The following is a 14010-nucleotide window of genomic DNA, read 5'->3' as shown; positions in this document are numbered from 1 at the left end:
ATCTCATTATGGTCTGCTAAGGATGCTTGCTAGTCTTTAATATTTTTCTCTCAATTCGCTCTGTCCTATAATACATCATCTTCGGATACCTCATCGTCACTTTGTCTTTTGCGCTAGATTTTTCCGAAAATATCAAATTGACTTAAAAATATACTTTTTTTTTACTAATCTTAATAAGCCTTACAAATTATTATGAAGACATACTAATTATATTCTAACTTTATTAAAATATTTTTTTGTTTAGGATCCAGGGTACAAAACATGTTAGAGCAAAATTCTGGATTGCGCAATATTATGAAAAGGCTCTCATGCCTATTAATTACAAAGTAAATAAAACATAACCATTAGGCAGGTCACTGATACATTTACGCTATTGGCATAGTTTGTTTGTTTGAATGCGCTGATTTTTTTTTGTGTAGTCTATTTATTGAGGAAAGCTAGGCTGTATAAGATCATCCTTTGACTAATAGGACGAGATCAGCAATACAAAAAAATGTGTAGAAACGGAAAAATTCCGCACGGACGTAGTTGCGGGCGGCTGCTATTTTCAAGATATTTGCTGTATGTTCAAACGCAATAACTAACAAAAATGAAGTAAGGTACTTCTTTACGTGTTTTACGATTCCCCAGTAGGGCGAAAGTACTAATAAGCTTTTCGAATTAATATTATAATACTCTCGATAGTCTGGAGTTCCTTAACGTGCCAGGTATTTGGTCATAGGCTTGACAAATAAATGGAACTAACATTGTTAATGATGAAACTGGTTGGTGTTTTTCCCTACACCTTCGCTACTTATATATGTCTACAAAACTATATAATATCTCAAATGAGCTATCACAATTCCATACATCGTGATTGAATTCGTACTCTGTTGCCAAGCTATCATCTAAATCCAACACATTGATACGTGTATTTCGTACAATATTATTATTGGCATGCATAATCACTTCCTTGTTTGCAATCTTTCACGTTTTATTTGTTGTTAATTTTATCTGCCTCACTATATGCTATTTTTAGATTGTTAATTAGAATTTCAGGTATCAATAAATCTTGTTGCGATGCATTAGTGTGTTCAATAATAATATAATTAAAAGACTTGACACGTAATAACTGGTATTAATCACGAATACAGTGCAATAAATCCTGCACATAGTAATATCAACACTAGACCAGGTAATATAGCAGACCTTTAAATAAAAAAAAACAAACCTCACCTGCTGTAGCGCAATTCTCAACAGTCGATACTGTGAAGTATCGAGAGTTTGACACTTAAAATGTACCGCTAAAATAGTTCCTACTAAGCCCACTAGAGGCGCTGATAGGATTTTCGTACAAAATTTCTCGATAGCTGGCCGGTAGTCGGTAGTTGAAAGTGGTAGAGAATCGAGCTACTGATAGTCTAGCTAGATTATAGATCAATTTTTAGTTCTTATTTAGATATAGTGATGATTGTTCTTCAAAGAAAAAATAGAATCGTATGCAAATATTGTTCTGGAGGAATCAGAAATGTCTTTACTAAATACAGGTCTCTCTTCACCAACAGTGTATTCCGAGGCTTAGAATCTAGATCATTAACCACAAAAACTCGGTCAAACATCCCTGCACCGATATTTACACCTTATGGTTTATCACATAAAGTAGAAATTCGTTTGATGGTGTCGTTGGCAGATTGCCAGTGGTAACCTTTTCAGCATCACTACCTGTTCCCCGTGCAGACCTTGGGCCCGACACTGAACTCATTCCGCGAGGTCGAAGTTCACGCGAGCAGAACCGAAGTCTCGAATGTGTTATGTAATTAGAAACTAATAAATTGTGCCGATTGATTGTAGAAGATATAGGTAATAAGTTTTTTTTTATTTTCGTAAAGGTATGTTTATGAGAAAAATAGAATTAAAAGGATGAGATTTGGTAAATTTTACACAAGGAACTGCAAAAGATAGGGGAAAAGTCACGGCAGAAACTAAAAGATTAATAATATAGCTTTAAACTAATCCCATTTAGCACTTTATGTTTTGTTAAGCACGCTAGAGAACATTTTTATAAATCGTCCAATGGTCAGAGTTTCAAAAACGCTGCTTTATACAACCAGCATAAACCGACAACAGACTAGATTTTCATAATTAACGAGTAAAAAGAAATAAATATAAATGTAGACAAAGAAGAGCCCACTGTAGCAGAACTCGTCGGAAGAGCCAATTATGTATTGCACACAAGTACTACGTCATCAAAACATGAAGACAATGCATTCAGAGAGACAATGGACTAATATAGATGTTTGAATAAACCGAGAATAAAAGTTAATAAGAATCCGCGTTCGTTCGTGTAATAAACTCATCTCCCTTTCAATACCAATATGGACGCCATAAAAACTGGAAATTGGAAAAGCTGAGTAATCCGGAAGCGTTTAAAACCGACGAGGTTCTCGATTCCTTATAAGAGAATCATGACATTTTGTTAATTACAATTTATTATTTTAAGAATTTGTCGAACTTAAAATTAATATTGTAGCCTGACCAATTACGGACATTCGATTTCATGTGATCTGTAAGAATCTAGAAACTCCATTGCGAAATTAGCACACAATATAATTCTTGTTCTAAATATAGAATAGGGAAATAAACTGCATTGCGGAAGTAAATGGTACAAGCTAGGGAGGTCGCTGGAATACTTATATGGTGATCACATTATTTGCTGTACTGCACATGATTTACACCTTGAATTTCCTTTTAATATAGCATAAGACTTTTGCACCAGACTGAAGTAAAATTGCGCTATAATTTAAGCGTCAATTTCTTGAAAACAAGAAGTGATATGTGATTGACTGTTATCCTGTTATACTGTGTATTACTGACTACTTGAATGCAATGTAGAACTGCCAAAAATATGACTCAAGACTGCAGTGACAGAATTTCCTCAGCTTATATGGCAAGGTAAGGCGATGCTGTGAAAATGCTGTCTTATGCACTTTGCGGTTGAAAATTTCATACAAAGCACACCGAACTTCTCAAGTTAATATGCTTACGATTAGTTTGCAAGTGGATGATTGCTGTAACCCCCTGCGGAAGCAATTCCTCTCGCTTTGCGTCAGGTCTAGTAAGATATTATTCAAAGACAGAATCTATGCAGGCTTCAATCAGTTACGTATTATTATGTAGCTTAATACATACTAAGAAATGCAGACGACCTCTTCAGTCAACCGGGGTGTAAATGACATAAAGAAAGCTACCTATAGAATGAACAAACGAATACAAAATTAGGTGGACAGTAATCAAAACCCCCTACTTCATTCAATTGACTTGTGGGTACAATCTAATTGTGATCGAGTGGTGGTTTGGTTGATAGCGTCAATCGTTTTTAGCCTTTTATCTGTTGGTTTTAAACTACCTGAAATAACACGTAAAAATACATAAGAATAACTTATTACAGCCATACTGCTGGGTAACGGTTTCTTCCCGGAATAAGGTCAGCATTGAGTCCACCAAGCTGGTCCAAATTGTGGTTATCAAGGCGTTAAGCACTTTTAACCATTTTACCGTCAACGAGAGATTCATTCAACAATTAATACCCCTTTCAATTCTGTTTTTTTTTTATGTAAGAATTGGCATCTTGAGCCGATTAAATAACTGATTTAGCGATAGATACGCTATAATTGCTACAAATAATGAGACTCAATATTCGCTAACACACTGACTGAACGATACCGGTCAGGTAACTCATATTAGAAATGCGCATTAACTCTACTACTTTTAATAAAATGTACAATATTATAATTTTAAGGACTATACCTACTGAAGGCATATTCAAAATTAACTAGCGGACTGGCCCGTCCGGGTATAGTACAATTTTATCCAGTTGATTCTATTCCCTTGGCAATTTTCTTTCATAGATCCCATACAACCCTTGTTAAAAAGATATTAAAAATAATTATCTTTAGTTGTTCAAAAGTTATGCACGTACATTCATTTCGGAGAATCATTTTAATTTATATATAGTAATTTCCGTTAAAGCTAGCGTACTGACTTGATTGGTTCATTAACATGACAAGGAATCTATTTAAAGATATGATTTGTTTGCGATGATCTGATAGTAATGGGAAATATTCGTACCTTGATTTAGTCGCACGCATTTTTTTTGTATAAGTTTTAACGCTATTGAATAGATAAACTGCCGCTAAATGTACTTAAAAATCGGGGGTTAAATATTAAAAAAGCCATCCGAAGTGGTTACGACTTAATGTCTTTGCCTCGTGAAAATAGCTGGACTCATACTTGAATGGTAAACTTAAGTCCCAGACTTATTATGGGAAAGACCTTTGCCCAGCATTTATATAATTGTAATTTTTTACGGTTTCAACGTAACGTATGCGTCGGTTTGGTCTTATTAGTTTGGAGACATTGGCGAACATTTTATTCGACCGAGTAAGAAATGTCTTTTAACATTTTTCCGTTCACAAATGGTCAATTTGGCTATTGAATTAAATGCATTTACTTGTATGTTACTACAATAAACTATGATAATATTTATTAATTCGTCGACGTCACGTACACGAGTGCTTTTTCCAATAACTCGAGAGCCATCGCACCGATGATAAATCGATATGTTATGTTACCGAGGTGCTGTTAATTGATTTCATTTGAATAAATATTTACCTAAAGAGTAAGGAATATTAATAGCATAACGGAAATCTTTATGAATATACTTTTGAGAAGACTTCTATAATAATATTATGCTCGTATGTTTGTTCCGTATGGACGCTAAAACGGCTGAACCAATTCAGATGCAATATTCCGGGATATGATATGGATTTTCCTACAATCAAAATCACAAGTTAAGCGGCGACCATTAGCTAAAGAAATGTAATTTTTAAAAGATCTCAGTAGCTGATTCCTTTTTTTTTTCGTTTTTTAATCCCACTGGTGCCCACCAAAGGCCTTTCCTTTTCCTTCCAAAATTCCCTATCTTGTGCAATTTTCCTGCACGATACTTGTATTCTATAAAGGTAGTTAAATCGTCGTACCATCTGCGGCGTGCCAGCCTAGATATAGTTTCATCTCTTGGCGTCCACTCCACTAATTCATTACTACTGAAAGAATCACGTAAACTTCAAAATCCATACTACAAAATCTACCGAAAAAATTCAAAGTAGAATTGAATAATAAATCAGTTGAGAACGTTCAAATCAATACTTGTATCTAAGCAACGTCTAATTAATAGACATCATCCCTGTTAACAACACGATACCTGCGCCCCGAGGCGAATAACGAAGTCTCGACGACGTCTCCCGTTTATCAAACTACCCTACTAATTGGAATGGACTGATATTATATTTCCGCAATCTGTAATTATTCAGTTTGCTACGAGACTTGAATATTTTTAACGATGAAATGTTGCACTAATTGAAAATTTATAGTTTTGGAATTTGTTTTAATAACGATTTTAACTTGGTGACGCCCGCAGTTTTGTAGTACAGTGGTGAAGATAGTTAAAATACTCCTGCTACAGCACGCGACGGTCATGGGTTCTATTCACACATGGAAAAAATATCTGTGAGATCTACAAATAGTACAGTACAAACCTAAGTGTGTTTGTTGTTTGTATTTTTGTATGGGTACAGGGTAACAATGCTTAATTTGGGAACTAAATTAATTCTTAAAAGCTGGAAGTGCCTTTTATAAAGACAAATTGAAAAAAATGCGAACCACTAATTATAAAACAAACAACTAACGAACGTGAAGCTAAATTCCGCAGTCTAACTGGCCTGTTTTAAGTAAAAAAGTGAGAGTGTAATAACTCCGGAACCATTTACTTTCACTCTAAAAAGTGAATTTGTAACAAAATCAAATGCATAAAGACATGTTCACAGCTGGCTGTTTATACCATACATAGCTATTATTTAAGATCACACTGTAACATCTGGTCAAGAATGTCTTTGCCTATGGATCTGTCCGATCAAATAATAGAGACTTTTGGGTATGTGATGCCGACCTTCTCCAGCCAAGGGCGCCTTCACCACAGCTGCACTGTCTGACAGTCTCGGCCCACTTATATCCCAGATTTCTATATAAAAAGTCAAGTAGACAACCTTTGGATTTCTTTAATTGCCTAAACCCTTCCTGAAATTACAGTCTCCCGCGTAACGTACTTGAATACGAGCGAGCGCACGCACGTAGCGTATACGCCCGTCTACGCTACGTATATCACCACGTTATTCTTCACACCATATTTTTAAGAAATATCGCAAATCACACTCGTGTAAACACTCCGGAACAATCTTAATACAAATCGTGTCCGTCTGGCGTGTTATCAACAACGTAATTATAATAAAACGTCGTCACTGATAACTCATACTCGTGTATGACTTACGTATGTTACCGTTTTAGTTTAACGTTTCAGTTTTTAGGAGAATACATGTAAATCACTGAATAAACGATTTTAAAAAAAAGTTACTCTTACAAGACGATTCGTACAAAACTGCCTGACCCATTGTCCCATGTGTGCGGGAACGCGACGCGAGGCGACGCGAAATGGAGAATGTTAACAAATTTGGATTTTGAAAGCGGGCCGCGGCCCGCGCGGCATGGTGTACTTTGACGTCACGCTGTTAGCGGGACTCGATATTTTTTAAAACTTTGAATGCTTGTATAATCAAAACTACTTGGTATTTTTGACTAAAACAAAAACTAGTTTTCATGTACATGTACAGGCTTTACTGAGTCAAAATTTCAAGCGATTTGGCATACCTAGTAACATTCTCCATTGCAATATACGAAGAAACGTCACGTCAGCGTTGTCTTGCGACAAATGTGACTTGCAAACGCCACAGACATATTTAAAACCACGGCCTACATCACTTCTATATAGCAGTTTGCGACGAAACGGGATAGTATTTTGAATGCCTTATTTCGCGTCGCGTCGCATGACATCGCGTCGCGTTCATCGTTCTCGTTATGCTCCGCACTTTCATACAGTTTTACTTCACAGTCTTAATTTGTTTGAGTAAAACTCTTTACACACATACTAGTTGGTAGGTCTGCAGTGTCGAGAAAAACCAGCAAGTAACAACGTATGTTAGTACCCAGCATAAGACACCGTCTGAACGACAAAAGCGACGCGACACCGCAAAACAACGGCCTACCTTACTTGCCTCTTAGGTAGAACTCTGCGACGGGACGCGAGGATTCTCCGCATCCGTTCAGATCGCGACGAGTCGCGTCGCGTCGCATTGCGTTCCAAGCGCGCATTGGACAACGGCTCAGACCTGCGAATATATCTTTGCAATAATAATTACTACTGAATTTCACCGAAGTGAGGAGACAAAGAAAAATATTGACATCAGAATATGATGCTTTACAAACGAAAGTTCCATGAAAAGTTACTTTTCGGGATAAGACTAATGACTCAACTACCAGCAAGTAATATTGACAAAAATCGATTTATTTTCGATAATGACGTAACAAACAAGTTCGGGCAACCATATTCGCCTCTTTAGGTCATCGCACTTTTTAGATGGAAAAAAAGTATTCTAGTATCCTTCAAAGACTAAGCAAGTGTGCAAAACCTAACCGGTCTAACAAGAACAACTTAGTATTAATTATTCTAAAAAATATGATACGTATGAGGATTTGATTATATCATCGTATTATTTTAGTTGTGAAGCGAAATACGCTCGTTAACACAGTTCTACTTCCATATTAAATGTTCGTGAGCATGAAATATTATACAATTGTTACGGAGGAAACTTATTATAAAAAGTTATCTTCAGTCTAAGAAATTTTCGGATATTCGGTTTTAAAAGGACTGTCGTAGCTTTCAACTTTTTAGTTGTCATGATTAATATTGAATGTCACACGGAAAATAGAAGCAATTTGGTAGTTTAAAACGCCTAAGTTTGCTCTATGTTTCGGTACAGGGTTTACTAGATGGTCTGGACGTTGTCTGAAGCTGTCAGTTTAATATTATTTCCTATGAACAACCGACATTTCCGAAGTTCATCATCGTGTTTTTTCCGTCAGTGACAAGTGGTTCGTATATAAGTAACTGAATGTTTTCGGCCGAAAGAAGACAAATAACTCCTCTTCAAAATTTCTTATTGCCTCCAGCCAAAACTTATTTTATTTATTTTTCTTGTCCTTATCCTGCGTTACGTGGCATCGGCAAATGTTTTCTCTCAAAAACATGCATCCCTGACCAAATCTAAAAAGATTTCGCTGATGTTTTTACAACCGGCCGCCTGCCTAACGTCGATCCATCTTGGGAAGAAACGTAAAGAATAACCAAGTAACGTCATGGAATAAATCAATTCCAAAGTTCCTTATCACGCAATATAAACTAGCAACTGTAATGCTTACCGTTGACATCGGCTTGTTTATTTATTACGCGAACAAATATTATGATAACTGCAAACATATTGAGACAGTAGCGTCTTAGTAAAGTTCTTTAGCCTTATATCAAGAATGTGTTCTATTCAATCATAACTCTGCTGTTTTAAAGATCTCTCTCATAAATGTTTATTGTCAATCAAGATATTATAGAGACGGAAAATAACGAACTACCTACATTTTGCTTCGAGCCTCAAGCAACTGATTCCTTGAAAGGTATTTCTATGAAAAACGGATGTATCAGTTATTGTAGTGAACTACCATTTCAAGAAATACAATTTATAGACAGTAATGAAAATTATTTTTAATTATCTCACAAACATTTGTTACGTAAAACAATTCATACAAAAACAATCTACACATGACATTTTAAACACCGATACGTTTAGTATTTCTCATTATCAGTACTTTAATCTGTTAAAATATTTATACATCAGTATTAAAATTTAAAAGGTTACCTGTCGTGAAGGTTGAGCATGTTATAATCTGTCCGTGAATTCTGGCAACACTTTGACACTAAACGGAGATATAGGCGGGTTACTTTGACCACAGACGCACAGTCTAAATTACGATCAGGCACTGAGAGATCATCACTATCATAGTCCTCTTTCATTTTATAACCAACAATAAAAAATGATTCAGACGTGTATATTTAAAAAATTACAAAATGTAGTCTCGTGTTTTAATAATACTAAGTGTTTTTTTACAAAAAAGATTCATGAAAATTTAGTTTTTCGATAAAAAAAATCACGACCGGATTTTTCGCGAACACATTCGTACACAAACAGTAAAAGAAGGTTAATTGCATTTATCTAAAATAGGAAATGTTAGTAACGAGACGTAATCTTATCGTAACATTATCTGTGTTTGTGTGACAATGTCCTTTAAAAATCAATATCAACGATTGATTATTAAAATTTTCAAGGTTTCAATACGTAATAAGCTTTTATTTGAGCTTATCCGAATGTCAGTCGGGTCGTAAACGTCTTTGGATCTCAAGGGCGGAGTATCAAGGTGGACTTGTAAACACAGCTCGCACGAACAGCAATTTTTTGCTTAGTCACGGCTGTTTCAGTTGATACTTGTACGGAAACGTCTCTCGTATTGAAGTATTCAAGACTTCAAACTGGTAATTTTAGGTTTATCTATTTTCAGTGTTCCAGGTACGATAGCTACAGGCACAAATATTTGAATTCCTACAAGCAAGTAGGTACGCATTTTTGAAAAAGCCACGTCTTATGTCTAAGTAAGGTACATTTTGCAAATTTCTAATGCAAATTACAATAGAGTACTTGCTAGAGTTTTATATTCAAGTTGAAACATCCCCTTATTTCATTTAATGAATAGATTTTTTTGCATAATTTCAATTAATAAATAATTAAAGAATGAATGAATCACTTTCATGAGGCTTTCGAACTCAAAAAGGTTATCAACTCAGAACTAAAACAGTCCCAAAACGTCATCTCCAAAATTTCCTTCCTTTTCATGACGATATTTTATTCTTGTTTCACACTCATATTCCGAGAAACGTCATATCCAGGATGACAATGAGAAAATCGGATGCAGCCGGCGATTCAAATCGCAGAGTTCAAAGAACAGAAATGCATTCACATTTCACTGAAGTTTTATTTTTGCTGAAGTGAATCGTATCGTGGAAATTTTCAATAACTGTATGTTTGAAAGATCCTCTAGATTAAAATCGATATACAAAAGATATTATCTATACTTATAATTTTAAAATATAAGGTGGTGCAGTTGCAACAATCAGTTGAAATCGAGTTCTGCGATCAAAGCGTGTGAAAAATCTTGAGAAAAGTGATTGTGTATGTCATGGATTGCAATCATGAAGACAATTTGATAGAATGGTGTTTTTTCTTTCCAGTGTAGTCAACCAACTTAATGTGGGTAGTTTTTCAAGAGACCAGAAAGAGTTACCCTTGGCTGTTACCTCGAACAACCGGGCCCGTTTCCACGTGCCTCACACAGCCAAATACGAGTAAATAAAAGTGATAATATGATAATAGTACTTAAGAGTCAAGTGGTAAATTGCTGCGTGGTGTGATGAGTACCTACATATTCAGACATGATAAAATTTGTCCGAGAGCGTTACAAACATTTGTATGAAATGAGAAATAAACATTCTATATGATGACTAGGTTCAGACAAAATCTATCGATCTCGGAATTTTATCCAAATCGATTAAGCCGTTTTGACTTTTGACGCGAAAGACGCATAAAGCCTCGTATCCACTAGGCAACATTTGACGCGCGACATGTTGCTCAACATGTTTCGCAACTTGTTGAATGTTGACGCGGAACATTTGTTGAACAACGTTGTCTGTCCACACATTCTTCAGTCGTCGACAACATGTCGCCAGAGGAACTTGTGTTGATTTCAGCGGCAGTGGTTATAATTTTATCGAAATCAAAAAGAAGATTGTTGTGCGTCACGTCTCCACTCGACAACAATTGATGCTCAACTAACGATGCACTTTAAACAAACAACAAGCCGCGCGTCACGTTGCGCGGTAGCTGGCAACGTCGCGCGCTGTTGTGCAGCGTTGCCGTACATGTTGAGATTCACGTGTCGCGCGCCAAATGTTGCCTAGTGGATACGAGGCTTAAACCTACAAAAAACACTTTACGCTGCAACGCAACGTCATCACCACATAGTATAAAACAAAGCCGCTTTCAAATGTCTGTCCCTATGTATGCTTAGATCTTTAAAACTACGCAAAAGATTTTGATGAGGTTTTTGCAAAGACAGGGTTAATGAAAAGAAATTTTTATGTGTAAAAATTTAAAATGTTTATTTAAATAACTTTTTAAACTGAGCGAAGCCGTGGGTCGCTAGAAAATACAGGCGAGTGATACTGCGAGACACAGCTAGTCATTGACAAAAATAAAATCAACTTATTTCAAACTACCCACATACATCATAAATAAAATCTCTGTAGACGTTTAAATGTGTTTAGAAGAATCCGACAATTTGTTGATACAGTGGGGTTGTTGAACTGTAAATATAAACGTAGCGGGGCGACCTATTTACGCGAACTATCGACTAGTTGATAGTAACGTCACGTTACCTAGCTTTTTAGTACAGATTAACGATTAATCTATACTAATATTTTGATAGAGATAACTTTGTTTAGACGGTTCATTCGCTAAAACAAAAAGGTTTTGGAAACACCAAAAATATCCGTAGGTGGACATGATTAACAAATACTTATATTTAATTCATGGAAAAATGTTAAATGTACATAACGAAAAATAATATAATTAACTAGAACACGGAAACGGATAATATCAATATATTATGTGTAGCAAATTAGTGAATACTGGGTGTATGTAATGATATACGCAAGAGATGGTACACCTTAGTTTATTCAGAAGATGTTTGGGAAAAACGCAGCGAAGTTTTTAAAGTTAGCAAGCTTGCCTTCATTTCTTCCAGACTCTTTTATGACTGTCAAACAGTTCGTTACCCCAAGACAGATAAAATGTGAGGAGACCCTCTTAAAATGAGAAGAAACGTAAATTTGTCCTTCTTGACTTTAAAAATATCAACCTGACCAAAAATCGTTGAGAAAAATGTGCAATGCAGAACAAGGGAGCTATCATGTATCTCAGTTGACAACTATTTGAAAGCCACTATGTTGTACATTGTTTTCTCTATTAGATTATAGTGATTAACACGTTACATCAAAGCAGCAATGTACTGAATAGTGGCCATCAATTTCACGTACTTGTCAACTGAGAAACGTGATACGCATACAGATTCTGCAATCATTTACTTGGTAAATAGGTAAGTCATATGTAAAAATCATTATGTATAACTTTTATAATTAAAAATCACCACACAAGTTCCTTGGACCGTGTTAGTCATTCTATTGACCTTACATTTGTTCTTGTGTACTTTTGACACCTAGACACGTAGTGTCGCTGACCATTTAATAAATTTCTATCGTAAATAAATAACACTATTTAACATAATGAGTTCAATGAATTTTCAATTTTTTTATTGTTTCAAAGCAAATTCGTGTTCATTTCCATATGCATTAATACATAATAAACTAATTACTTTTTAAAGTTATTTGTAACACTGCCAAAAATAGAGACTACAAACTTTCTTTTAAGAATTTTTTATTATTTTTTTAACGCGTTACTGTCCTACTGTCGGGCAAAGGTCTCTAGGTAAGAGCTTAGGCCATGAGTCCACTACGCTGGGTAAATGATAATGTAAAAAAATCAGTGATTAACTAAATATTTAATTTCAATCTTGATTTATTTAATTTCCAACACACAAATCATCTCGCTCATCAAATTCTGCGCGTAATATTTTATCACTAGCGGACCCGCGCAACTTCGCTTGCGTCACATAAGAGAGAATGGGTAAAATTTTTCCCCGTTTTTGTAACATTTTTTACTGGTATTGGTCGTAGCGTGATGATATATAGCCTATAACCTTCCTCGATAAATGGGCTATCTAACGCTGAAAGAATTTTTCAAATCGGACCCGTAGTTCCTGAGATTAGCGCGTTCAAACAAACAAACAAACTCTTCAGCTTTATAATATTAGTATAGATATGATTCTGCTGATACATAATAATAATACAATATCGATAAGGTCGTTGTTACATGTGCTAGATCAAAATCTAGATTGTCTACATTTTTTACAAACACGTGCGTGAGGACTCGCGAGAACAGTCTTTTATTTCCTTCAGCGAAGATATGATCAAATTTCAAAAAGTCTAAACGACAAAATAACGATTTAAAAGATTTTTTGCTTAAATTCTATGAAAATAAATATATAACTCAGACATTTCCGAGATGCTATTGACCTTTCCAAAAATAATAATACGTACCTATATTTCGCTAGCCACATAAAGTCATTGCAATCCATTTTAACACTTTCAACCCGCACTGTATCACTATCACTGCTATTGAAATACTGAAATACACTATTATACCTAAACAAAAAACACTCGAAGAATCTGGGCAACTCTTAATTTATTCAAAAAATTCAAAAGTAGCGTTATATTTCATTCAATTGTAACGGTCGACTGTTCATTATTTTCTAAAATTCCGTTAAAGAGGATAATTAATTCTAGACATATAGTAAACAATTGAAAATAGTAATTACTCATTTCAAATAATGCGATACAATACCGGTAGTTCAATTCGATTGAAAAAATCACTAACCAAAGTACTGTGACATAAATTATGTAAAGGTATTTTAATTTTAGCACGCAAAGGTTACTATTTTCCCTACTTAACAGTAAATACAACAAATTCCGAGTTCCCAATTGTAAATATTATACCATTTTATCATATAGTGGCATTCAAATCCACTGAACAGTTTCGAAACCGATTCGGGACTAATAATAGAAGCTAATCCGCACTTATTTATATAGATGCAAAACTTGTTTTTAAATATACGATTTACATGACCTGACTCATTGTGATAAGACTTTCAAGATTGCGGGAGAACTACGACTTTTTGATTAAGAAATAAGAGTACAGTTAAAAAAATAATCTATAACACGATAACTAGCTGTAACTACAAATCTTCTTTATCTTGTCCTTATCCCACGCTAAGTGGAGCCGGGAATCCATTTTTTTTTCTCAAATG

General features: G+C 35.1%; 1 protein-coding gene across 3 annotated transcripts in view; it reads right to left on the bottom strand.

The window, feature by feature from the left end:
* Ubr1 (Ubr1 ubiquitin ligase) overlaps positions 1-14010 on the bottom strand; it is a 51158-nt gene that overhangs the window by 27862 nt on the left and 9286 nt on the right. For 2 of the 3 annotated variants that reach the window (XM_076126212.1, XM_076126213.1), the window contains exon 3: positions 7146-7259. The exons of the other annotated variant lie outside the window; for it this stretch is intronic. In XM_076126212.1, the coding sequence (XP_075982327.1) occupies positions 7146-7259 (114 nt within the window). The remainder of the gene's footprint in view (positions 1-7145; positions 7260-14010) is intronic. 3 annotated transcript variants of the gene reach the window in all.

This window comes from Anticarsia gemmatalis, chromosome 18 (assembly GCF_050436995.1).
Source record: "Anticarsia gemmatalis isolate Benzon Research Colony breed Stoneville strain chromosome 18, ilAntGemm2 primary, whole genome shotgun sequence".
In the NCBI taxonomy this organism is placed as follows: Eukaryota; Metazoa; Arthropoda; class Insecta; order Lepidoptera; family Erebidae; genus Anticarsia; species Anticarsia gemmatalis.
This window is presented reverse-complemented; position numbering and strand designations above follow the sequence as displayed.